This window comes from Pan paniscus, chromosome 10 (genome assembly GCF_029289425.2).
Source record: "Pan paniscus chromosome 10, NHGRI_mPanPan1-v2.0_pri, whole genome shotgun sequence".
Classification (NCBI taxonomy): Eukaryota; Metazoa; Chordata; class Mammalia; order Primates; family Hominidae; genus Pan; species Pan paniscus.
This window is the reverse complement of record NC_073259.2, coordinates 127,684,485-127,709,265: the sequence shown is the minus strand read 5'-3', so window position 1 is coordinate 127,709,265 and position 24,781 is coordinate 127,684,485. Positions and strand designations below refer to the sequence as shown.

General features: G+C 43.0%; 1 protein-coding gene and 1 long non-coding RNA gene across 4 annotated transcripts in view; one reads left to right on the top strand and one right to left on the bottom strand.

Annotated features, from left to right (window-relative positions):
* LOC106635409 (uncharacterized) overlaps positions 1-24,781 on the top strand; it is a 281,598-nt gene that overhangs the window by 24,430 nt on the left and 232,387 nt on the right. Inside the window, exon 2 of one of the 2 annotated variants that reach the window (XR_008620511.2) lies at positions 23,783-23,900. The exons of the other annotated variant lie outside the window; for it this stretch is intronic. This is a non-coding gene — a long non-coding RNA (uncharacterized LOC106635409). The remainder of the gene's footprint in view (positions 1-23,782; positions 23,901-24,781) is intronic. 2 annotated transcript variants of the gene reach the window in all.
* Positions 283-24,781, bottom strand: part of TMEM233 (transmembrane protein 233) — a 49,549-nt gene continuing 25,050 nt past the window's right edge. The window contains exons 2-3 of one of the 2 annotated variants that reach the window (XM_003832404.7): positions 13,475-13,611; positions 283-2,651 (exon numbers count right to left, since the gene is read on the bottom strand). In XM_003832404.7, coding sequence (XP_003832452.1) covers positions 2,645-2,651; positions 13,475-13,611 — 144 coding nt within the window. In that variant the 3' untranslated portion in view covers positions 283-2,644. The remainder of the gene's footprint in view (positions 2,652-13,474; positions 13,612-24,781) is intronic. The other variant, XM_034934623.3, reaches the window with a different exon arrangement.

The following is a 24,781-nucleotide window of genomic DNA, read 5'->3' as shown; positions in this document are numbered from 1 at the left end:
CAAAAATCATGGCCCTCTTGACCCCAAGGAGCACATTTAATGACAAGATTTTTCTTATTTTATTTTTTTACTTTAATGGGACCAACATTTTCAGTGCCTCATAGAGGGACGTTTCTGGCCATAAATTAGTTCAGAGTGATGCCTCTCTAGCGCCACCTCTGGCCTCTCTGGGCACTTCCCTGGGGACTGATGCTGGACTAGATGAGTTTATTTTGGTTACGGAAATCTCTGGAAGGTGGGGAACCCCAAGAAAACACAATTCACACACTGTGGTACACAGGCTTACTTAAAACCATTTTTATTCTGCCTCTGAGCAACACTTTTCATTTGATTTGGGTAAAAGACCAGGGACCCAAACACTCACAAACAAAAAACAGGATGTCAGAAACAGAAATCAGGATCCAATCTATTGGAATGATGCTAGAATCTCTGTGTGCTGAGATTTCGTGTCCCTGATTCAACGTCCTCCTGGGACAAGTGCTGGCTCATCACAACATCCGGGTAAAATGACAGGTTGAATCTGATGTTCATCAGAATTTTTTTTTTTTTTTGCTAGGGTTCAGTATATGAAAAAATGCTGAAATTTGTATTGGTATAGTACTTAGAATTCTCCCCGCCAATGGTTAGTCACAACTATTACAACAATTAATTCTCATAACAGCACTGTGAGGTAAGTAGGCAGGCATTCTTATCCCCATTTTGCAGGTGAAGGAATTTTAGGCACAGAGAGGCTATGAAACTTGCCTAAAATCAGCTTGCATAGCTAGTTAGTGGCCAATAAAAACCCTGCAAAAACAAAAGGGCGTTGGAACTAGGTATTGACTCTCAGCCTCTTATTCATTCAATTAGAATAATCTGCCTTTCTTTTTTCTTTTTCTTTCGTTTTCTTTTCTTTTTTTTTTGAGATGGAGTCTTGCTCTGTCACCCCGGGCTGGAGTGTAGTGGCGCAGTCTCAGCTCACGGCAACCTCCGCCTTCTGGATTCAAGTGATTCTCCTGCCTCAGCCTCCCTATTAGCTGGGATTACAGGCATGCACCACCACACCTGGCTAATTTTTGTATTTTTAGTAGAGATGGAGTTTCACCATGTTGGTCAGGCTGGTCTCAAACTCCTGACCTTAAGTGATCTCAGCCTCTCAAATTGCTGGGATTACAGGTGTGAGCCACCACGCCCGGCCAGCATAATCTGCCTTTCTTTTGCTTCATTATCACCATCTTTCTGACATTAATTCTTTGAAGTGACTTTTGCCACATATACTTATCTGGTGTGTTAATTACTTGATATTTTCTTGAGTTCTCTTGTTTTTCTTAATTTATTTGAACAGAAACAATATGTCACATCCCCCACTGTGGGAAGCTGTAAATGGAAGGTAATAAATAAAATAAATACCATGACACAAAACAATATCATTAAATTCTATCTAGACAGAAGACTCTGAGGCCTGCTCTTTCTTTGCTAAAAAGGGAAAAGAGCCATAGTGTCTGAAAGGTGTAAAGGACCTGCTAGCACTAAACAGAGACTTTTTCCTTGCTGTAATCAGGATGAAAAAAGAATAGAAAAGGGGAAACATTCTTTGTGATTTGGTATTACTTAATGTTGTTCCTAGAAACTACTTAAAAATTATCTTGTGTACCACCAGTGGCACACCCCTTGTGCTCTGTGAGACACTGGGTTACTGCGTTCTGGCAGGCAGAATAATGGCATCATTAAACCAGTACATTCACATCTAAAGGGTTTACATTTGACAGAAAAGAAACACAATGGGTGGCATTTCCAGGTGGCATCCAGGAAAATCAAAGATCTTGCCTGAGACTTGCTAGAGATAGAGAGGAGAGAGAGTGAGAAATTGAAAAAAAAGCACATTCTATAAATACAGCCAGTTTATTCCCAAAACTGGGATACAGGAAGTGCTCATGTACCTAGAATTGGCCACTAAGTCCATTCTCAGAGCCTGTTTGAGTGAAGAGTGAGGTTTTGGTCAAGTTGACCAACGTGGATGCAAGCAAGGGAGGGGGCCTATTTGGAAATATAAGGATCAAGACAAAAGGCCAGAAAAGCCCCTTCTTTGAGTGTTTGATGACCAGATGGGTGAACTCTGGGCATAGGAGTGCTGACTCCCAGAGGAGGAGTTACTGAAGGTTATAAGAATAAAAGGAAAAGCAAATCCACAACTTGAACTCTACTAGACAATTTTAAACATGCTGCAAATGTTTGTGCTCAACATTGTAAATACCAGCACCTACTGCTCTTCCTAGAAACCTCCATCTCCCCCTATATGGAGACCCCCTGGATCCCCTCAGTGAAAAGTTATGTGATTTCCTGAGGCTCGCCTCTGGAGGACAGGAGTGGACACAACAGGATTCGCTAAACTGAGACAGTGAGACTTCATTTTTCTTTTTTCTGTTTTCTTTTCATTTTTACAAATCAATGACTTTGGCTGATCCGGCTGTGCAGCTTGGATTGCCTAAATTTTGGACTTTTTTTTTTTTTTTTCTCATTCATTTGCCAGGGACCTGCCTCTGGAGAGTCCTGGAGGAAAAGATCTCACAGTCTGAAGTCAAGGATCCATTCCTTAGAAACTCCTTTGGGGTGTGTGTGGATGAGGTCCATCCTCCACGCTCACAGCCCACTGACCGCTGGTTCCTCAGGCACTGTGTGGTACAGACAGAGAGAGAAAGAGAGAAAGACCATGGGCTGAGCTTCTGTGGTTGGCTTTCCCAGCTCGATGCCTTCCTTATTTGATGATGATGACTCTGGTTAAACACATGTTGAAATGTACCAGCCTGCGTGCACACTTTTGACTCTAAGCAGGGGCTTCCTTTTGAGAAACATATTCTATTTGTAAAACTTATTTTATCTTACATGTGGTACGTGCAAAAAAACAAAAGCAAAAACAGGCCAGGCATGGTGGCTCACGCCTGTAATCCCAGCACTTTGGGAGGCTGAGGCGAGTGGATCACGAGGTCAGGAGATAGAGACCATCCTGGCTAACATGGTGAAACTGCATCTCTACTAAAAATACAAAAAAAATTAGCCGGGCGTGGTGGCGGGTGCCTGTAGTCCCAGCTACTCGGGAGGCTGAGGCAGGAGAATGGCGTGAACCTGGGAGGCGGAGCTTGCAGTGAGCCGAGATTGTGCCACTGCACTCCAGCCTGGGCGACTGAGCAAGACTCCATCTCAAAAAACAAAACAAAACAAAACAACAACAACAACAAACAAAATGCGGATATGGAAAAATGCCTCTTGAGCATTTCAGAACCTCACTCTCCTCCCCAAGGATTAGTATAGTAGTGCTGTTAGCAGTTTGGTGTAAGTTCTCCAGGCGTTTTTCTCTGCATTGAAACTGATCAATAAGCATGTAGAAATTATATACTCATCATGTGTATGCGTTTACATAATGTGATCGTGCTGCAATTTCTTTTTTTGTTTTACTCATTCATTTATTCAATGCTTATTTACATGCTGGGCACTGCTTTAGGTGCTGATGATAGTAATAATACCCAACAGTTACCTAGTGAGTACAGAGTGCCAGGCCCTGTAGTTTGTGCAATTTAACCCTCACAGCCCTATGAGATAGGCACTGTTATTATCCCCATTTTATGTATGAGAAAACAGAGGCACAGACTGCTTAAAAGATATACCCAAGGGCACACAGCTACTTAGAGGAAGCACCTGGACTGGAACTCCAGCAGTCTAGCTTGTAAATAGGTCCTCTTTTTCTTTTGAGATGGAGTCTCGCTCTGTTGCCCAGGCTGGAGTGCAGTGGCATGATCTCGGCTCACTGCAACCTCCACCTCCCAGGTTCATGCCATTCTCCTGCCTCAGCCTCCCAAGTAGCTGGGACTACAGGTGCCTGCCACCATGCCCAGCTAATTTTTTTTTTTCTATTTTTAGTAGAGACGGGGTTTCACCGTGTTAGCCAGGATGGTATCGATCTCCTGACCTTGTGATCCACCTGCCTCAGCCTCCCAAAGTGCTGGGATTACAGGTGTGAGTCACCACACCTGGCCATAAATAGGCACTCTTAAGGGCCATGCTCTATTATTATGGGCAATAACAGAAATGAAAATGTCCCTGGAGTTCTCATGCCAGTAGGGGGGAAACAGACATAGATATATAATTTGTCAGGGAGTAGTAAGGAAGAGAAGTAAAACTGGCTAAAGGGATAGTCTCTTTGCTAATGTAATATATGAACAAGTACCAGAAGGAGAAATGGGAACCAGCTGTTTGGGTTTTAGAAGGAAGAGAGTTCCAGGCAGAGGGAACAGCAAGTGCAGAGGCCCTGAGGCAGGAATATGCTTGCATTGCTCAGAGAGGACTCTGATGTGGCTGAAGTGGAGGGAGTGAAAGGGAGAGAGAGGGGAGATGAGGATGTGGGATGGGAGATGAGGATGGGGAGGCGGCAGCCAGATCATGCAGGGCTTGTAAAGTCATAGTAAGAAGGATGTCTCCACCTGTATACTTAAAAAAAAAATAGAGACGGGATCTCAGTATATCGCCCAGGCTGGTCTTGAACTCCTGGGCTCAAGTGATCCTCCCACCTCGGCCTCCCAAAGTGCTGGGATTACAGGTATGAACCAGGGCACCTGGTCCTGTCTTCATGTTTAAACTGCAGTGTGGCATCCCATCATATGAATACATTACTCCTAATTTAACCTGCCTACTGATGGGCATTTAGGTTGTTTCAAGGTTTCTCCTATTGCAAACCAAGCTGCAATGAACATCGTTGCACGTCCGTGGTTCCCAACCCTGGCTGCACATTAGAGTTACCTGGAGAGCCCTACAGTCTACCAATTCCTGGCCCTATTACTGGAGATTCTAATTTAATTGGTCCAGGGTGGGCCCTGGGCATTGTTTTTAAAAATTTTTTTGTTTTAATTTTTTGAGACAGGGTCTTGCTCTGTCACCCAGGCTGGAGTACAGTGGCACAATTATAGTGGACTGCACCCTCGACCTCTTGGGCTCAAGCTGGCCTCACACCTGAGCCTCCCAAGTAGCTGGGACTACAGGTGCATGCCACCAAGCCCAGATATATTTTTTTTAAATTTTTAGTAGAGATGAGATCTTGCTATGTTGCCCAGGCTGGCCTCCAGCTCCTGAGCTCTAGTGATCCTCCTGTTTCTGCCTCCCAAAGTGCTGGGATTTCAGGCATGAACCACAGTGCCCAGTGGCATTGGCATATGTTTAAAGCTCCCCAGGTGATTCTAACACGTAGCTAGGGTGAAGCATTACTGTGTTACATGCATTTCTGTGCACTTGTCTCTAAGGTGGATACTGAGCAGTGGAATTGCTGGGTTGGTGGGTGCCTGGATTTTATATTAGATACATCCAAACTGACTTTCCAAAAGACTGTCCCAATTTTCTCTTTCACCACCAGTATAGTGTCCAATTTTTCACATCCTGGTCAACCTTGATATTATCCATCTTTTTAATTGTTGCAATCTGCCAGACAAAAATATGTAGGATTTTTGTTGTTATTGCTTTAATTTTTGCTTTCTTGATTACCAGTGAGGTTGAACATCTTTTTAATGTTCATTCTGATTTCTTCATCAATGTGCTGCTAGCTTATATCCTTTTCCAAGCAAAAATTCTTCCACTGTTGCTGGCAACTTAGGTCTGATTTGTCTCTACCTGAACTTATCTGAACCAACAGAGAAAGACTCTTCTAACCTTCTAGAAATAGGTAATGATTCCCATTTTTCATTATGGAATCACAAAAATTCTCTGATCAAAACAATTCCCAGAAAGCCTTTCCCCAGCCGACAATATAGAAAAGAAGACGGATTTGCTTTTAAGCTTTTGCAAAAAGGTCAAGTTCCACCTTGATATGTATGTCTCCTTCCAATTCTGATGCAATTGAAGGATATTTTGAGACCAGGAAAGGATTCATTTCCATTTGCTTATGAGAGAGACGCTTTCCCAGTACAGAATGGGTCAAGATCTTCTAACTCTGTGCCTGCTAATGAGACACAGTCATGGGACCCTAACCCCTGTTTAGAGGTAAGTTTTTCCTTAATGAAAACCTTGGAGCACAAAGGCTGTTGTTGTTAAGAATGGCAAACAAGCATTTTTAACACACAGGTGTGTACCTGGCTGTTTACACCTCAACAAGACCACTCAGAGATGTACCTTCAGGGGAGTTACATTGTATGTGCATTTAACATATGGCAGATCAACTATTTATGTTCCTCAAAAACAAAAAAAGCAACTGTTTAAATAGAGCTGGAGTTTCTGACTGCCACCCCGCTCAATGATCATGAGCATGGATGGGGATGTCACATCTATTCCTTCTATGTGAGCCCAGAGTGTGGTTCCAGTGTTGAAACAGATGCCATGAACCCTAAACCCAGCCACATACTTCAGCGGGCTCTCAACCCAAGGAACAGTCACCTGTTCCAACACTGGAAACATTCACTGGCTATGCTGGGCTGATCAAGATACCATGTGTGAGTCTCCAGTAGGGCGCCCTCCTTGGATACTTCCAAGATTAAGTTTGATTATACTCAAAGCTCACCTTGTGCCCTGACATGAGAACCTTACTACTGAGTAACATGAAGCTCCACTGTATTAGCAGGGTCATCCGAGAATATCATATTTGTCACAGAGGACATTTGTCTCATACCCAAATGTTGTCGTGGTCAACTCTTTCTGCTGATAAGGACGTTCCGCTGAATTCCACAGAGCATCAGATAAGTGACCAAGAGCCTAATCTCAATGAGAGATGAAAAGAGCTGGGTGTGGTGGCTCAACCCTGTAATCCCAGCTAACTCAGGAGGCTGAGGTGGGAGGATCACTTGAGGCTGGGAGTTCAAGACCAGCCGGGGCAACACAATGAGACCCCTGTCTCAAAAACCAAAAACAAAAGGGAGGGAGGAAGAGAAAATTCGGGAGGTGTGTAAACTTTCCAGGGAAGCAGCAATAACTGAAGCTTCTACCAGGTACCTTAGGTGTGATATTGTGCTATAATAAGAATAAGAAATATTTGACCCCTGCATCTGGTTCCTGACACAGAGCTCCTAACACCCTTGTAGACTGGGTACTAGGAGAATCTTTTGTTTTGATGTTTTGTCTTTGACTCCAGTTTCTGACACAGAGCTCCCCAATTTCTTGGAATTTCCTGGGTGATAGGACTACATTTGTTCTAATGAGGCAACTCTTGGTGGGCTCCTGGATAGCCTCAGGTTGGGAGTGGGTTGCCAGGGGAACTAGCCATGTAATTAGAAGGTTGGAACTTCCAGTCCCACCCCCTGGACTCCAGGGAGGAGAAATGGCCTGAAGGTTGATTTTGAGTTGGGCACCAACGGCCAATGATGTAATTGATCATGCCTATGTAATGAAGCCCCCATGCAAACCCAAAAGGACAGGGTTGGGAGAGCTTTTAGATTGCTGAATGTGTGGTGGGACCTGGAAGGTGGCACACATGGAAACACCACGCCCCTTCCTATATACCTTGCCCTATGCATCTCTTCCATCTGACTGTTCATCTGTATCTTTGTAATATCCTTTGTAATAAATGGGTAAACATAAGTAAGTGTTGCCTTGAGTTCTGTGAGCCACTTTAGCACATTAATAGAAACTGAGAAGAGGGTGGTGAAAATCTCCAACTAAGAGCCAGCCAGTCAGAAGCGCAGGTCACAACCTGGGGCTTGCAATTAGCATCTGAAATGGGAGGTAGTCTTGGGCGACCAAATCATTAACCTGTGGGATCTGACTCTAACTCCCAGTAGATGGTGTCATAATTGGGCTAAATTACAGAATACCTAGTTGGTAGTCACTGGACAATTGCTTGGTGTGTGGGGGAAACAAAACATACCTGCTCACAGCTGTGTGTTGTGTTGAGTGTATAAGAGAAGAAAAACTGTTTATCTTTTATCTTAGGGATGCAAAAAAGTCTTGTTTGTTGGCACATGTCCACACAGGCAAGAATGTTCTTCATTAAATGCAAGCCCTAGGATAGTAGTTCTGCAACTTTAGAATATTTAGAATTATTTTTTGGGGAAGGTGGCTTGTCATATTTCCAGGCTACTCAGGAAATGGGGTCCAGGAACTTGCATTTTTATAAACATCCCAGATGAATCTGTCGTAGGTGGCTCTGAGATTTGTGCTTTGAGAAACATCACTAGAATAACCTAACCTTGCTTGAGTCCTCAAGGTATTAGCAGGAAGCAAAAGCCTGCAAATAGGTTGGTTTTGACTAGGGGTTTGAATTACTAGGATTGATAAATGGACAGCTACTATATTTAAACCTTTCACCTGTGTGATTTATTTCTTCACTTTCCCTAGCAGCTTGAGGGCGGAGAGTTTTCTGACTTTGAAAGACTGCAAGTTCATGATCCTGTCTGGACAAGAACAATTCCCTGCTGTAAATGCAGGATTCTATCCAAAATGGTTTAATATTTCAGTTGAATAATTCCCAGCTCTTAGGAATTTGATGTCATGAAACCCCATGTTTCATTGCCCCAGCCACCATGTGGCTTACATAGATATCCTGTAAAATAGGACGAATGAGAGCTTTTTATGAGTTTGGGTAAAGACTATCATGATCTGAGACTATGCCAAGGAAGTAAACTACCTGGGATTTCAACCATTTGAGATTTCAATCTGTTCTCTAACACATTGGTTACAGCTTTCTTGATAAGGATAAAGAATGATTTTTTTAAAGACAGGGAATTTACAATTTTTAAAAGGCAGTAATTTACTTCAGACAGGTTTTGTTTTTGTTTTTGTTTTTTTTTTGAGACAGGGTCTCACTCTGTTGCTTAGGCTGCAGTGCAGTGGTGTGATCACAGCTCACTGCAGCCTCAATCTCCTGGGCTCAAAAGATCCTCCTGCTTCCGCCTCCCAAATAGCTAGGATGACAGGTATGCACCACCAAACCCAGCTAATTTAAAATAAATATTTTTTGGAGCAACAGGGTCTTGCTATGTTGCCCAGGCTGGTCCTAAACTCCTGGCCTCAAGAGATCCTCCCACCTCAGCCCAAGGTATTGGATTACAGGTGTGAGCCACCACACCCAGCTCCGAGACAGCATTTTGGAATGAATACATTCAGAAAACTCACAGATTCATGGGTTTTGGGCTCATCTTCAGGCTTCGACTCCTCTAAAGTCAGATTTTCCAGCCCCTCTGTGGAAATAGATTGTTACAAAGGAGGCTCCCTGTGGGTAGACCTGCTAGGTGGCAACTTCATTGCCCTCCCTCGCATTGGGTTAGACAGCAGATTAGGATGATGAGTTTGCTGTAAATGAAAACTGACCAGTCCGTGAATGGCCACCATTCGCACGTTCTTCCTTGTGGAGTTTGGTGGCAGGATATTTGCCAAGGTTTGGCAAAGACCGTTCTGCCCGCCACCTGCATCTGAATCCTCAGGTTGGGAGCAGGGGCAGCTGAAAGATGCAGATGTTCTTGAACCCCACTTCTGATTTAGCAGGTTGGAATCTTTGGAGGTGAGGCTCGGATGCTAACTTTTTTAAAACCTCTCCAGGTAACTCTTATGGAGTCTAAAGCTCGGGTACTTTTGCCTTAAAAGTTTCATATTGCCATTTAGTTACTCCTGTAAATGAGGGCTGGGAGATTTAATTTCAAAGGATTACTGAGAAATTGGCCATGTTACCTGGAAGAGAGAATTGATTTCATTCTCTAACAGCTAGTTCTTTTCTGCCTCTTTCCTTCTTTCTCTCTGTCTCTCTCTTGCCCATACATGCATATGACAAAGCCTTTAAATTTGGGTCTCTTTTAAAATTTATTTATTTATTTTTTGAGACAGGGTCTCACTCTGTCATGTAGGCTAGAGTGCGATGGCGTGACCATAGCTCACTGCAGCCTTGAATTCCTGGACTCAAGTGATCCTCCCATCTCAGCCTTCCAAATAGCTGGGAATACAGGTGTGTGCCACCATGCCCAGCTAATTAAAAAAAAATTTTTTTTTGTAGAGATGGGGTCTAGCTATGTTGCCCAGGCTGGTCAAGGAACTCCTGGCCTCAAGAGATCCTCCCATCTTTGCCTCCCAAAGTGCTAGGATTATAGGCATCAGCCACTGTGCCTGGCCTGTTTTCTTTAATAACAGAGGGAAAGGCATCTAGAAGGAATTTGACCTTACAGATGGGGAAATAATTCAATTCTCATTTTATAGTTAGGGAAAATGAGGCACAGAGAGTTTAATAATTTGCCCAGATAGCCTGTGTGGTAGAAGTAGGATCTGAATCCTGATAAAGCTGGTATTAAATCATAGGCTCTAACTTTTGTGAACAGTGCCTTTTAGGAAGAAGGATCAAAGAGGCAACTCCTTCTCATACCTTTTATTCCTAACAAAGCTTCAATCACAAGCAGAGACATCAACACTTCATCCCCAGATAAAAACACTTATATTAAGGCTGGAGAAAGTCTAACATACGAATGCTTCTAGATCCCTTCCAACACTTCTTGGATGGAGTTGCCATGAGCAAACTGATCTTTGAAAGCAAACTGTCCACTAGAGACTGCAAAGTAGATAGTGTCTAGGCTGCAAATACTGTTTTTGTGTTTTAGTAATGTGAATTGCTCACCATGTGTTTTAGTAATGTGAATTGGTTGTCAACATCTAAAAATCTGGAGATTTTACATAAAATCCCAGATTTCCAACATCTCTAGAAAAATGAGCCCCATGAGGCCTGCATACTAAGTGGTTACAATTGGAGCAGAGTGGCGGCTGCTTCCTTTAAACTGTGCTTTTGAAATTACCATGGTCCCCACCACTTCCTATTGTCCTATAACCAGGCTACCTCATGTATGTCCTTCCCCTGACCGCCGTACTCCTTTGATTTTGTGAACCTTAGCCCTGACTCATCACACATTTCTGTAGGATGAAACCTCACCATACCATTCCCCTGTAAATCAATCCTGGAGTTAGCCACAAAGCAAGTACCACTTACTGGCCTTTGTTACTGGGTGTACTAGCAGGAACATATTGACTTAGTGGCAGTGCGAAGTTTGGCTAAGAACACAGCCTGAAGAGCGACACTATCCTGGTTTTAAATCCTACCTTTTCCACTAACTAGCTGTGAGGCTTTGGGCAAGTCACTTTACCTCTCTGAGTCTCGGTTTCTTCATCTACAAAATACGGATAATAATACCTATTTACCTCTTTGGGTTGCTGTGAAGACTCAATGAGGATTAATTAATGTTAAGAGCTTAGAACAGTACCTGGCATATGTCAAGGTCTATGTTAGTGTCAGCTGCTATTATTATAACCCACTTAGCTCAAACACTAATCTAGGCAGTATGCATTTTCCCAAGTTCCCAGGAGTCAAGCCAAGGCTTGGTCTCATTCCCTTAGAACACTGTCCTTTGTTTGGCTCATAAATATAAAGCCTTGAATTCTATTAATTGGCATCTTGAATTCTGAGGTCTTTTCTCAGTAACATTGATAATATTAGTAATAATGGGATTAATAAATGGTTTACATTTTTGTGCACCCACTAAAGAACAGAGGCACCAACCTACACATTCTGTGGGTCATCCAGTTAACCTTTACAATAGCTTTATGAAATGGGTACTACTATTATTCTCATTTTACAGGTGAGGAAACTGAGGTTCAGGAATGTTAAACAATTGGCTGAAGGTCTCACAGTGAATAAGTGGTGACTGGGACCTGGGTCCAGGCAGTCTGGTGCCAAAACTGCACCATTAAACCCACACTCTGTGGCTCCCCTGCTCACAAGTTCACAAGCACCTTACACCTTCTCTTAAGAATATAGTCAGGTTCATTCACGTGTATTCTCTAACCATCTTCCTCTTCATAGGCCAACATCAAATTTGCTATCCTGCAGGCAAGAAACCTTGAGTTTCCTTTCATGTTTGAGTGTCCTTTTCTCTTTTATTTGGCCAAAGCCATTTAATTTTCTTTTGCGACACTTCTGTTTTGACATCTTCCCCTCTACCCAGCTGCCACTGGTTGTTCCTGGGCCTGCCTTCTTTGATAGGAAGTGGATCTACCATGACATCTGCTACTGTCTTGGTTGCCAAGGTTGGGTTGGCTGATCTGGAATGTCAAAAGAGGTCTCCTTCCTCCCTCACCCATCTGGGTGAGCCTCCTTTGTCAACCAAGAGAAAGAGGTTGACCTTCTCAGCTCGATGGGTGTAGGACTTTGGTCAAGGGTATAGGAGTAGCCATGCCGCTCTGGCAGAAAAGTGAAAGAATTTCTCAGCATTCTTATCTGTCTTACCAGAAATTACACAGCAAGACAGAGATGGATCTGGACTTGTCATTTCTGGGTCTGGGTTGCCTATCACATGACCTTGCCGTCTGTCAAACCTCTGATGGAAAGTGTTATTGAGTCTAGCAGATGGAGCCCATCTGAGCTGGTTAGAGAAATCAGAATAAATTTGTCCCAGTCCAGAGGGACAACACATCAGCAGCATCCATCTCTTCATGAGATGAGAGCTCCTTGTCAATACCAAAAATATGTGGTGACCCTTCTGCCCTTAAACTAAAACAGTTATGCTAGTTTGATGCAAGTAGGAGTTTATTTAGCAGATGATGTGCTAGGGCAGAGCAAATAGCAATCCTAAATATCCCATTTACTCTCCCACATTTCCTACCCTCTTACAGTTAGGTGGGATTACGTGACTGATTTCAGTCAATGTGAGCCTAAGCGACATTTGTCGCTAGGCAGTAAAAAGCCCATGTGGGATTCTCCAGTCTTCCTCTCCCCCGCCTTTGCCTGAGGACACCTCATGTTCTAGATCTGAAGTTGGCAAACTACAGCCCACAGACAGATGCCTGTTTTTGTAAATAAAGTTTTATTGGAACACAGCCATGCCTGTTCATTTCTATATTGTCTATGGCTGCTTTTGTGCTAAAATGGCAGAGCTAAGTAGCTGTGCCAGAGACCATGATCGGGACCATATGGCCTGCAAGGCTTAAAAGATTTACTATCTGGCCCTTTACAGACAAAGTTTGTTGACTTCTGTTCTAGATAGAGCAGCTACAAGATGGTGGAGCTTTGTATAGCGTGGGACCCTGCATGACTGTGTGGAGGAGAGACCTTCCACTGAACTATACGATCCATGTAATGGATCCATATTGTTGATCTGATCCAAAGAAGCATCCAAACCTTCTTTTTTTTTATAAATCACTCAGTCTGAGGTATTTCTTTATAGCAATGCAGAATGGACTAACACACTACTTTTGTGCTACAAAGACTGAGTTGAGTAGTTGGGACTATGTCCCTCTGTCCAGAGGATGTAGGGCCTGTAAGGCCAGAAATATTAACTATTTGGTCATTTACCAAAGAAGTTCACCCACTCCTGCACTAGAAGATCCACACTGTTGATGTGTCCCTCTGGACTGGGACAAATTTATTCTGAGAAGAAAACATGAAAACCCTTTGGCTTGGGGTTGTTACTGGAGCATAACCTAATCTACCCTAACAGATTCCAACGGGCATTCGAGAAAGGGCGTTTGACATGGGGAGGGATTCAAAAAGCCTACTTACTTCCTTGTGAAGTGAACTGCACAAGAAATGCCGATGATGAGAAGGCCAATGATGATGGAGGCGATGGCTACCCACTTAGCATTCCGCCCAAGCCGCCTGGCTCCTTCGTAGTCTCCGTCGTTGTAGCTGTTCAGAGACTGGGGGACACAAGGGAAGAGCTGGTGATGACAGATAACCCACAGGGAAAGGGATGGAGGTCCTCAGGCTGTCCTGATGAAAAGGCTCCAAGAGCTCTCTGGTGACTTTGCTCATCTCACTGACAGGCTGCTAAGCAAACAACACAGTCATCCCCTCCTCCAGGAATCCTTCCCTAAACTCTAAGGATGAGTTAACTGCCCCCTCTGTATTTCCTGATGACTTTTGTCTTAGCATTTACATAACAAGATTTTGTCTCTCCCACCAGCATGTAGGTGCAACGTGGGCAGGGGTCATCGTCTGTCTTTTATCTTTTCTTTTTTTTTTTGAGACAGAGTCTCACTCTGTCACCCAGGCTGAAGTGCAGTGGCACAATCTTGGCTCATGGCAACCTCCACCTCCCGGGTTCAAGCAATTCTCCTGCCTCAGCCTCCCAAGTAGCTGGGATTACAGGTGCCTGCCACCACGCCTGGCTAATTTTTGTATTTTTAGTAGAGACAGGGTTTTACCACATTGGCCAGGCTGGTCTCAAACTCCTGACCTCAAGTAATCCATCCACCTTGGTCTCCCAGAGTGCTGGGATTACAGGCATGAGCCACCACGCCCGGCCTTCTGTCTTGTTTGGCATACCAGTGTCCAGTGCAATACTTGCCATGTAGAAGATGCTGGATAAGTATTTGTAGCATAAAAAGACAAATGAGTATGTCTGTCTTGTTCACTAGAACGGGGTTTGCAAATCATGGCCCATGGGCCAAATCCAGCCTGCTGCCTGTTTTTGTAAATAAAGCTTATTTGGAACATAGTCACACTCATTTGTTTACTACTGTCTGTGGCTATTTGATATAGTTTTGTTGTAGGGCAGGTGAGCCCCAGAACTGGGGCCTAGCCTGGGAAGTTTTTTGACCTCTCTCAGGAAAGAATTTAAGAGTGAGCTGGTGGGCCGGGCGTGGTGGCTCACACCTGTAATCCCAGCACTTTGGGAGGATGAGATGGGCAGATCACGAGGTCAGGAGATCAAGACCATCCTGGCTAACACAGTGAAACCCCGTCTCTACTAAAAATACAAAAAAATCAGCTGGGTGTGGTGGTGGGCACCTATAGTCCCAGCTACTTGGGAGGCTGAGTCAAGAGAATGGCATGAACCTGGGAGGTGGAGCTTGCAGTGAGCCAAGATCGTGCCACTGCACTCCAGCCTGGGCGACTGAGCAAGACTCCGTCTCAAAAAAAAAAAAAAAAAAAAAAAAGAGTGAGCTGGTGGTAGAAGAAAGCAGCTTTAGGCCGGGCGTGCTGGCTCACGCCTGTAATCCCAGCACTTTGGGAGGTCGAGGCAGGTGGATCACCTGAGGTCAGGAGTTCAAGACCATCCTGGCCAACATGGTAAAACTCTGTCTCTACTGAAAATACAAAAAATTAGCCGGGTGTGATGGCAGGCACCTGTAATCCCAGCTACTCGGGAAGCTGAGGCAGGAGAATTGCTTGAACCTGGGAGGCAGAGGTTGCAGAGAGCCGAGATTTTTGCCATTGCACTCCAGCCTGGGCAACAAGAGTGAAACTCTGTCTCAAAAAAAAAAAAAAAAGAAAAAAAAATATAAAAGCAGCTTGATTGAGGCAGCAACATTAGAGCCCTGGTTGAGTTACAGCTCCATGACTGCTCCTGCAGAGCAAGGCTACCCCATAGGCAGCGTGTTGAGAGCAGCAGCTCAGGGCAGTGCTGCAGTCAGATTTATACTCACTTTTAACTATATGTAAATTAAGGGGCAGGTTGTTAAGAAATTTTTAGATAAGGGGTAGTAACTTCTGGGTCGTGGCCCTGAAAAGGGGTGACAACTTCCAGGTCATTGCCCTGGAAAGGGGTGGTAGCTTCTGGGTGTTGCCATAGCAATGGTAAACTGTCATGGCACTGGTGAGCATGTCTTATGGAGAGGAGCTTTGAGTGCCTTTTCCCTGTTTCAGCCGGTCTTCAATCTGGTCTGGAGTCAAGTCCCGCCTCCTACCTCAGTTTGGATGTTTGTTCCCTCCAAATCTCATGTGGAAACGTGATCCCCAATGTTGGAGGTGGGGCGTGGTGGGAGATGTTGTGGTCAGGGGGCAGACCCTCATTAATGGCTTGGTGCCCTCCCTGCAGTAATGAGTTCTCACTCTGTTAGTTCATGTGAGAGCTGGTTGTTTAAAAGAGCCTGGCATCGTTCTCTTGCTCTCTCTCTCTGTCTCGCCACATGACACAATTGTTTTCCCCTTGCTTTCCACGATGAGTAAAGGCTTCCTGAGTCCTCACCGGAAGAAGATACTGGCGCCATGTTTGTTTAGCCTGCAGAACCATGCACCAAACAAACCTCCTTTCTTTATAAATCATTCAGTGTTAGGTATTTCTTTATAGCAGTGCAAAATGGACTGACGCACTACTTTTGTGCTGCAAAGACAGAGTTGAGTAGTTGGGACTTTGCCTCTCTGTCCAGAGAATGTAGGGCCTGCAAGGCCAAAAATATTTACTATTTGGTCATTTACCAAAGAAGTTCGCCCACTCCTGCACTAGAAGGTCAATCCATGAAGTCAGGGACCTTGGCTGAATTTTTCATCTCCATGCCCAAGCCACGGCTGTCATTCCCAGCTGTTAAAATGTTGAAATACTCTGTACTCATTGATAAATAGCAGCTACTCTGAAGCTTGTCTACCTTCCCCAATATCCCAGCCATCCCACTTGCTCCTCTGCATTTTCCCCGGTTTCCCCATGATCCAGCAACTTAAGGGTTATTGGGCTCAGCAGAGCATCTTCTCTGATTCTGTGCTCATGCCAAACTTGTTAAATATTTAAATATCATCCTTGTTTCTAGTACTTAGAGTGGTGTCTGGCACATTGTTGGAGCTCAAGAAATATGTTATTGACTGAATGAGTGCATGAATATTTCTGTTTCCCCGCAGAATGTGAAGTTTTTGAGGGCATCTTTGAGGTCTGCAGGACATAGTACACTGCCAGGCAAAGAAGAGGTATTCAGAGACTGCTTGCTGCTGAAATGAAGGCCAGATACTGTTCTTCTCCCTTTAATAATAAGAGAATCTTGACCAAATGACATCATGTGCCTCCTGATAAAATACCCTAGCAAGGACATTTTACCTGTGTAGTTTTCTTTTCTTTTCTTTTTTCTCTTCTCTTCTCTTCTCCCTTCTCCTCCTCCTCCTCCCGCTCCTCCTCCTCCTTCTTTTTTTTTTTTTTTTCCAGAGACAGAGTCTTGCTTTGTTGCCCAGGCTGGAGTGCAGTGACGTGATCTCAGCTCACTGCAACCTCTGCCTCCTGGGTTCAAGCCATTCTCCCGCCTCAGCCTCCTGAGTAGCTGAGACTAAAGGTGCCTGCCACCACGCGTGGCAAATTTTTGTATTTTTAGCAGAGAGAGTTTCACCATGTTGGCCAGGCTGGTCTCGAACTTCCAGCCTCAAGCAATCCACTTGCCTCGGCCTCTCAGAGTGTTGGGATTACAGGCATGAGCCACTGCACCTGGCCCTATGTAGTTTTCTCAATATACCTAGCTTTTTTTAATTAAGAGGGAATAATAGGGTAAATTCTATTTCAGCAACTTTCTGCAAGACAAATGGCTTGAAATTATTTTTAAAAAGTCAATGTCGTGAAAGACATGCACACCCACCCACCCAAACACATCAGGAGACTCTCCTAGATTAAAGAAAACTAGATGAACCTAACAATTATATGCAAGGTATGATCCTTGATCGTGTCTAGGATTAATAAATAAGTAGCAATTACAGATATCTTCGGGATAATTGGGGAAATTCGAGTGTAGAGTAAATGTTAGATAATAATAATGTTAAATTTCTTGAGTGTGATATTTGTATTTTAGTTACACAAGATAATTTTTTTTTCTACAGAAGATACAGGCTGCATTATCTAGAACTGATATTATTGCAACCTGTACCTAAATTTTCAGCAAAATAAGAATAAAAATGGCAAAAAATGTTAACTATTGATGCATTTTGGTGATTATATAGGTCATTGTCTTATTTGCTCACTTATATTTGAGGCCTGCAATTTTTCAAAATAAAAAGAACACACAGTTTTGAAAAATAAGCTCTCTTTATCATCCCATGGCTAAGAGTCACCCAACAGTTGTGCTGTAGCCCAAAGAAGACTGGAAATATTTATTTAAAAGTTATGTATGCGCACACCTGTAGTCTAAGTTTCTCAGGAGGCTGAGGTGGCAGGATCACCTGAGTCCACGAGTTTGAGGCTGCAGTGAGCTATGATCGTGCCACTGCACTCCAGCCTGGATGACAGAGTGAGACCTTGTATCAAAGGAAAAAAAAAAAAGAAGAAGTTATGTACAGAAGGACTCCATCAGTGCTGTGAATTACAGATTTCACTGAGAACCTCTTCCTTGATTCTGAAATCACAGCACTTCAGTAATAATTGCTCCTCTTCCTGGACTATTAAGGGGGATTAGACATATGCAGACAATTACAAGCCAGAGAAATACCCAGTATACCACAGAGCTTTCTGCTTCTGGAACCTTCCATTAATTCTTGGATCTGGGCCACCTTAGTCAGCAACAAGTGGGAAGACTCAACAATGAAGAGGAATTGCTTTTAGGCCTCTTGTGTGAATGAGAGAGCGAGAACTAAAAACAATGTTAGGGACTTCCAGCAAGGTGAGTTCCCGAATTCTAAGTCATGAATTCTGGAGTTCTCCAGCTTGGGTGTTCATTAGAACCACCTGGGTAGTAAAAAAAAATACAGAGAACCAGGCTCTATCATGGAGAGATTCTGATTTAACTGATGTGGGGACCAGGTGGCACATGTTTTTTGTGTGTGATTTTTTTGTTGTGGTAAAATATGCCTACAATTTAATCTTTTAATCATTTTTAAGTACACGGTTTAGTGGCATTATGTACATTCGCATTGCTGTGCAACCATGACCCACCATCTATCTCTGGAATTTTCATCTTCCCCAACGGAAACTCCATACCTGTAAAATACTCACTCCCATTCATTCTCTCCCCAGCCCCTGACAACCACAATTCCTTCTGACTCTATAAATTTGACTATTCTGGGTACCTCATGCAAGTGAAATTATGCAGTATTTGTTTTTTGGGGGGACTGGATTCTTTTACTTAGATATAATAATGCTTCAAAGTTCATCCATGTTATAGCATGTGTCAGAATTTTTTCCCATTTTAAGGATGAACAATACTCCATTGTAGGGATATATATAACATTCCTTTGTAAGGATACATTGCATTTTGTTTATCCCTTCAGCTGTTGATAGATGGTTGAGTTGCTCTTGCATTATTATTATCATTAAAAAAATTTTTTTTTTGAGATGAGGTCTCATTCTGTCACCCAGGTTGGAGTGGAGTGGCACAATCTTGGCTCACTGCAGCCTCGACCTCCTGGGCTCAAGTAATCCTTCCACTTCAGCCTCCTGAGTAGCTGGGACTACAGGTGCATACCACCACACCCAGCTAATTTTTGTTTTTTTGATTTTTGGTAGAGATGGGGTTTTGCCATGTTGCCCAGGCTGGTTTCAAACTCCTGACCTCAAGCAATCCACCTGCCAGAGCCTCCCAAAGTGCTGGGATTATAGGCATGAGCCACCTTACCCAGCCTATTATTATAATTTTTATGCTTCACAGGATTGAAAACCTCTGGTCTATGTAACTATCCTTAATGTCCTTCAAGGTCAAGATGCCCACCGTCTTTAAATTTATTCCAAGGAAGTATGTAATAGACCATGGGCTTGAAATTCAGAGATCTGAGTTCAAATTCCATGTCTTATCATCTGCAAGAGCTAAGGCAAGTTTTCAGCTTTCCTAAGCCTTAGTGCCCTCATCTGTAAATCGGGGGCAATAGTAATAGTGCCCACTTCACATTCAATTAATGTGTGTCAAGTGGTTGGTATTGGCTCCGCACATAGTGTGTGCTCAATAAATGTTAGCTTTTGCTGTGAATTGCCACTTCCTGCCTTGCTCTTATTCTAAATCTGCAATCTTTGGGGTGTACCAGAATCTTCTCTACCTTTGCTGGATCTTTGGGGAGAGTAATCCTTCCACCTCAGCCTCCTGAGTAGCTGGGACTACAGGTGCATACCACCACAACCAGCTAATTTTTTTTTTTTTTTTGTATTTTTGGTAGAGATGGGGTTTTGTCATGTTGTCCAGGCTGGTGTCAAACTCCTGACCTCAAGCAATCCACCTGCCTCAGCCTCCCAAACTGCTGAGAAGCTGTTTTAGAGGCTTTACAATCAAAATCACTGCACAGAATATTAGAACCCTAAATTCTGAGCTCATAATCCAGTTTAGAATTATATAAATTCAGACCTTCCCAAACCGACCTATTGTGCTGCCTTGGAAAACACAGTTCTGAGATGATAGCTATGATGATGCATTCATGTTGCTGTAACCATAGGAAAAATAATGAAGTCCCCTCTCTTTTCTAAATGGCAACTCCTGGCTGTTTGGATGAAAAAACAGTTTCGTGTTCTCAGTAGCAGTGACCAAAAAAGTGGGAAGAACAGCCAGTCTGTCACGTAGAAGGGTACATCTATCACCTGTGCATTGCCCATGAGCACAGGTGAAATGAGGGTCCCTGGCCATTTGAGTTGTTTGATACAAGGCAGAGAGGCTGTGCTTGGTGACCTGGCTGAAGGGGATTTGGGTGCAAGCCACAGGTGAATCCTGCCCCACCTTCATCACCTGCTGCCACTCTGGCGTCTTGTATGTGACCCTCCTTCTTTCCAGGGACATGTAAGGGAGACCTTGAGTGAATCTGGGAATGGGGCTGCTGTTGGCTTGAGAAACAGATGAAAAGCCTCTTTCAGTATTAAGTGTGGGCTCTCCTCTCCCCACAAATCCTTTCCTGAATCCATTTTCTCCCCTGGTACTTGGGAAAAGGGGTGCCCACGGGTAGATCTGCTGGGTAAAAGTAAGAAGATGAGGAGAGGGACGAGAGTGAGAGATTCCAGCTCGGAGATTTCATTGTGAAGGATTTCCATGGCTGGGGGGGTCTCGGGCTTAAGGGTAGAGAACTAACAGTGAAGCAGAAAGAATTCTTTCCCTGCCTCCCCAACATGTCACTGTAATTCTTTTCCTCTTTTAATTGGAATTTTATACTGAGGTTCTCCTGGCAGATGTGACAGACTGAAGCAGTGGAAATGGATTTTAGAGAAAATGCATGGTTTATAAATCTTTTTCTGAAGAGCTTAGAATGTAAACTATTCCATCTGGTGTGGAAGAACTAGGAAGAAACAGGGCAGCTTTAGATACTCAAAATTTATATGATCTTATTTGTTCTTTTAAAAATTACTAATGCAATTTGTGAACATGTAAAACATGTGGATGCTACAGAAGCACATACAGTCAATAGTAAATCTCTTTCCCTAATCTTACTTCCCAGAGATAACCCTTATTAGCAGTTTGGTGCATCTGATTCTAGATTTTTTCCCCGCATGAATAATATGAAAAGAAAACTGACACTTTCTCCTGCTTCCATTATGACTAAGCACATCATGTATCATAGTCAGGAGAGAGAAACAGCAATTTTCACCCTGAGGTAAACCAAGAATAACAGAGTCAGTCTGTCTAGTCCTGATCCCTCAAATATTAAAACCTTGAGTACTTCCCATAAATTTTGGCAAAGACAACTTCATCACTACCTTTTGCAACTATGATGTCTAAACACGGGTTACTTCCTTTGTGGATATTGTAATATACTCAGAAAGATACTGTTTGTTTTCCAGGAACAGATTAATATAAAACAACTCAGTGACCTTGGCAACTTTGCATCTGTTTTCTTTTAAATACTTGTGTTTTGCTTTGGCTAGCTGGTCTTTTTGAAGGTGGATTCTCTTGTATTTCTTTTGAAGTAAAATCTTTTCTTCTCTAAATGTTTTGGCCTTAAGTCTTTCTTTGACAAAATAACAATGATAACAGATAGTATTTATGGGGCATTTAGTATATGACAGACACTGTGTTAAATGTTTTTCAAGGATTATTGTATTGGTCCTCACAACACTATGAGCTAGGTGCTTTGTGGTTTCCATTTTACAGATGGGAAAACTGAGGCACAAAGAAGTCAAAGCAATTTGTCCATAGTCACGTGGCTAGTTTGGTACAGTAATTGTACACACACACAGGCACAGACACACAGAAGTTTGTGTTTTTTTTTCTCTCTTTGTTCTAAGCATATGAATAGGCCAGGTGCAGTGGCTCATACCTGTAATCCCAGCACTTTGGGAGGCTGAGGCAGGAGGATCGCTTGAGTCCAGGAGTTCAAGACCAGCCTGGGCAACATAGCAAGACCCTTGTCTCTACAAAAAATTTTAAAAATTAGCTGGATGCCAGGTGCAGTGATTCATGCCTGTAATCCCAACACTTTGGGAGGCCAAGGCAGGGGATCACTTGAGTCCAGGAGTTCAAGACCAACGTGGGCAAGATAGGGAGACCCTGTATCTACAAAAAATTAGCTGGCGTGGTGACACATGCTTGTAGTCCCAGCTACTTGGGGATGCTGAGGTGGGAGGATTGCTTGAGTCCCAGTGTTCAAGGCTGCAGTGAGCTATGATTGTGCCACTGCACTCCAGCCTGAGTGACAGAGAAAGACCCTGTTTCAGAAAAAAAAAAAAAAAAAAAAAGCCAGGTATGGTGGCATGTACCTGTAGTCCCAGCTACTCAGGAGGCTGAGGCGAGAGGATTGCTTGAGCGCAGGAGTTTGAGGTTACAGTGAGCTATGGTTGAACCACTGCACTGTAGCCTGGGTGACAGAGCAAGACCCTGTATCTGAAAAAATAAAAAATATAAAAATACAAACAATATCATACTACATGTGTTCTGCAATTTGCTTTTTTTCCCACTTAATATGGGGTGGGCAACTTCCCAAGCTAGTGTGTCCAAGTCTATCTTATTCTTGTTTCCTTTCCCCCTTCGTGATTAAAATAATGAGTTATATTGATAGACTTCCTGATGTTACATCATCCTTGTATTCTTGGGGAAAGTCTTGATTTGTTATGGCGCAATCTTTCCTTTGTAACTTTTTATTTTCAAATAGCTTCAAACTTATAGAAACATTGTGAGTTCTATAAACATTGTGAGTATGGTTCTCTTATTCTTTTTAAGGCTTCCTAGTAGTTCATTTAAATGGTCATGCCTCACCTATAACTATAGACATTTAGTTATTTAAAATTTGTTGAGATTGCATAATATGCTGCAGTGGACATTCTAATTCATACATTTTTGCATACGTTTGAGCCTCTGCTTTTGGTGAATTTCTAGGAATGGAATTGTTGTGTCAAAGGGTATATGGATTTACATTTGGAGAGATAGAGCCAAATTGCCCTGCAGAAAGGTTATCCAAATCTATGCTCCCACTAATTGTATTTAAGTGCTCTTTCCCCGACATCATTGCCAATACTGTATATTATCAATCTATTGTTTCCCCATTCTGATGGGTGAAGAAGAATCTCAAGATAAGATTCCATTAATTAATGGTGAGGTTGAGCCATCTTTTCACACTTCAGATCTTAGCTCCAGTGTTATCTCCTCACAGAAGACTTTTCACCTCCAGCTTATCTAAAACTGGCCAGCTCTCCCTGGTGACCCACACAGTGCCTGGAACATAGAAGGAGAGCAATAAGTATGTGTTGAATTAACAAATGTATGTATAAATGAATATTTATTGATCCTATGTATTTCTTCTTGATGAGTTTTGTACCCATACCCTTTGTCTAGTTTTCTGTCGGTATGTGTTTTCTTACTGAGCTGTGGGAAACTTTTACATATTATGAACCAGCACTGTGCAACAGAAATATAATGGGAGACACACAGGTGATTTTAAATTTTCTAGTAACCACATCAAAAAAGTAAAAATAAGTAGGTGAAATTAACTTCAATAATATATATTTTATTCAATCCAACATGTCCAAAATATTATTCAAAGCTGTAGTACTAGCCATTTTTCAAGTGCTCCATAGCCAAATGTGTCTAGTGGCAACTGTACTGAATAATTGAATAATATTCCTTGATCTGTTACATATTTTGCAAAATTTTCTCCCACCTTCTCCTGGTCTGTCTTCAAAAAATATTTTAAAATATTATTATTATAGTGATATTATATTAATATAACTCCTGAGTGAATAGATTTGTACCAGTGTCAGTGTTTTTTTTTTTCTTGAGACAGGATCTCGCTCTGTCACCCAGGCTGGAGTGCAATGGCATGATCTTGGCTCACTGCAACCTCAACTTCCCTGGCTGAAGTGATCTTCCCACCTCAGCCTCCCAAGTATCTGGGACTACAGGTGAGTGCTACCACTACCAGGTAATTTTTGTATTTTTTGTAGAGATGAGGTTGTGCCATGGTACCCAGGCTGGTCTTGAACTTCAGAGCTCAAATTATCTGCCTGCCTCGGCCTCCGAAACTGTTGGTATTATAGACATGAGCCACGATGCCTAGCCTACTCTTTTTTCATATGTGTATACTTCTATGGAATTTTGTCCCATTGTATTCATCCATTCTTATGCTGCTAATAAAGACATACTTGAGACTGGGCAATTTATAAAGGAAAGAGGTTTAATTGACTCACAGTTCAGCATGGCTGGGGAGGCCTCAGGAAACTTACAATTGTGGTGGAAAGGGAAGCAAACATGTCCTTCTTCACATGGCAGCAGGAGAGGGAAGAATGAGTGCTGAGTGAAGGAGGAAGCCCCTTATAAAACCATCGGATCTTGTGAGAACTTACTCACTATCACATGAATAGCATGGGGGAAACTGGCCACATGATTCAGTTACTTCCTACCAGGTCCCTCCCATGACATGTGGGGATTATGAGAACTACAATTAAAGATGAGATTTGGGTGAGGACACTGCCAAACCATATCATTGCACTCCTGGCCCCTCTCAAATCTCATGTCCTCACATTTCAAGACAAAATCATGCCTTTCCAACAGTCCCCCTAAGTCTCAGCTCATTCCAGCATTAATCCAAAAGTCCAAGTCCAAGGTCTCATCTGAGACAAGACAAATCCCTTCCACCTATGACCTTGCAAAACCAAAAGCAAGTTAGTCACTTCCTAGATACAATGGGGGTACAGGCATTGGGCAAATACATCTGTTCCACAAGGGAGAAATTGGCCAAAACAAAGTGGCTACAGGCCCCATGCAAGTCCAAAATCCAATAGAG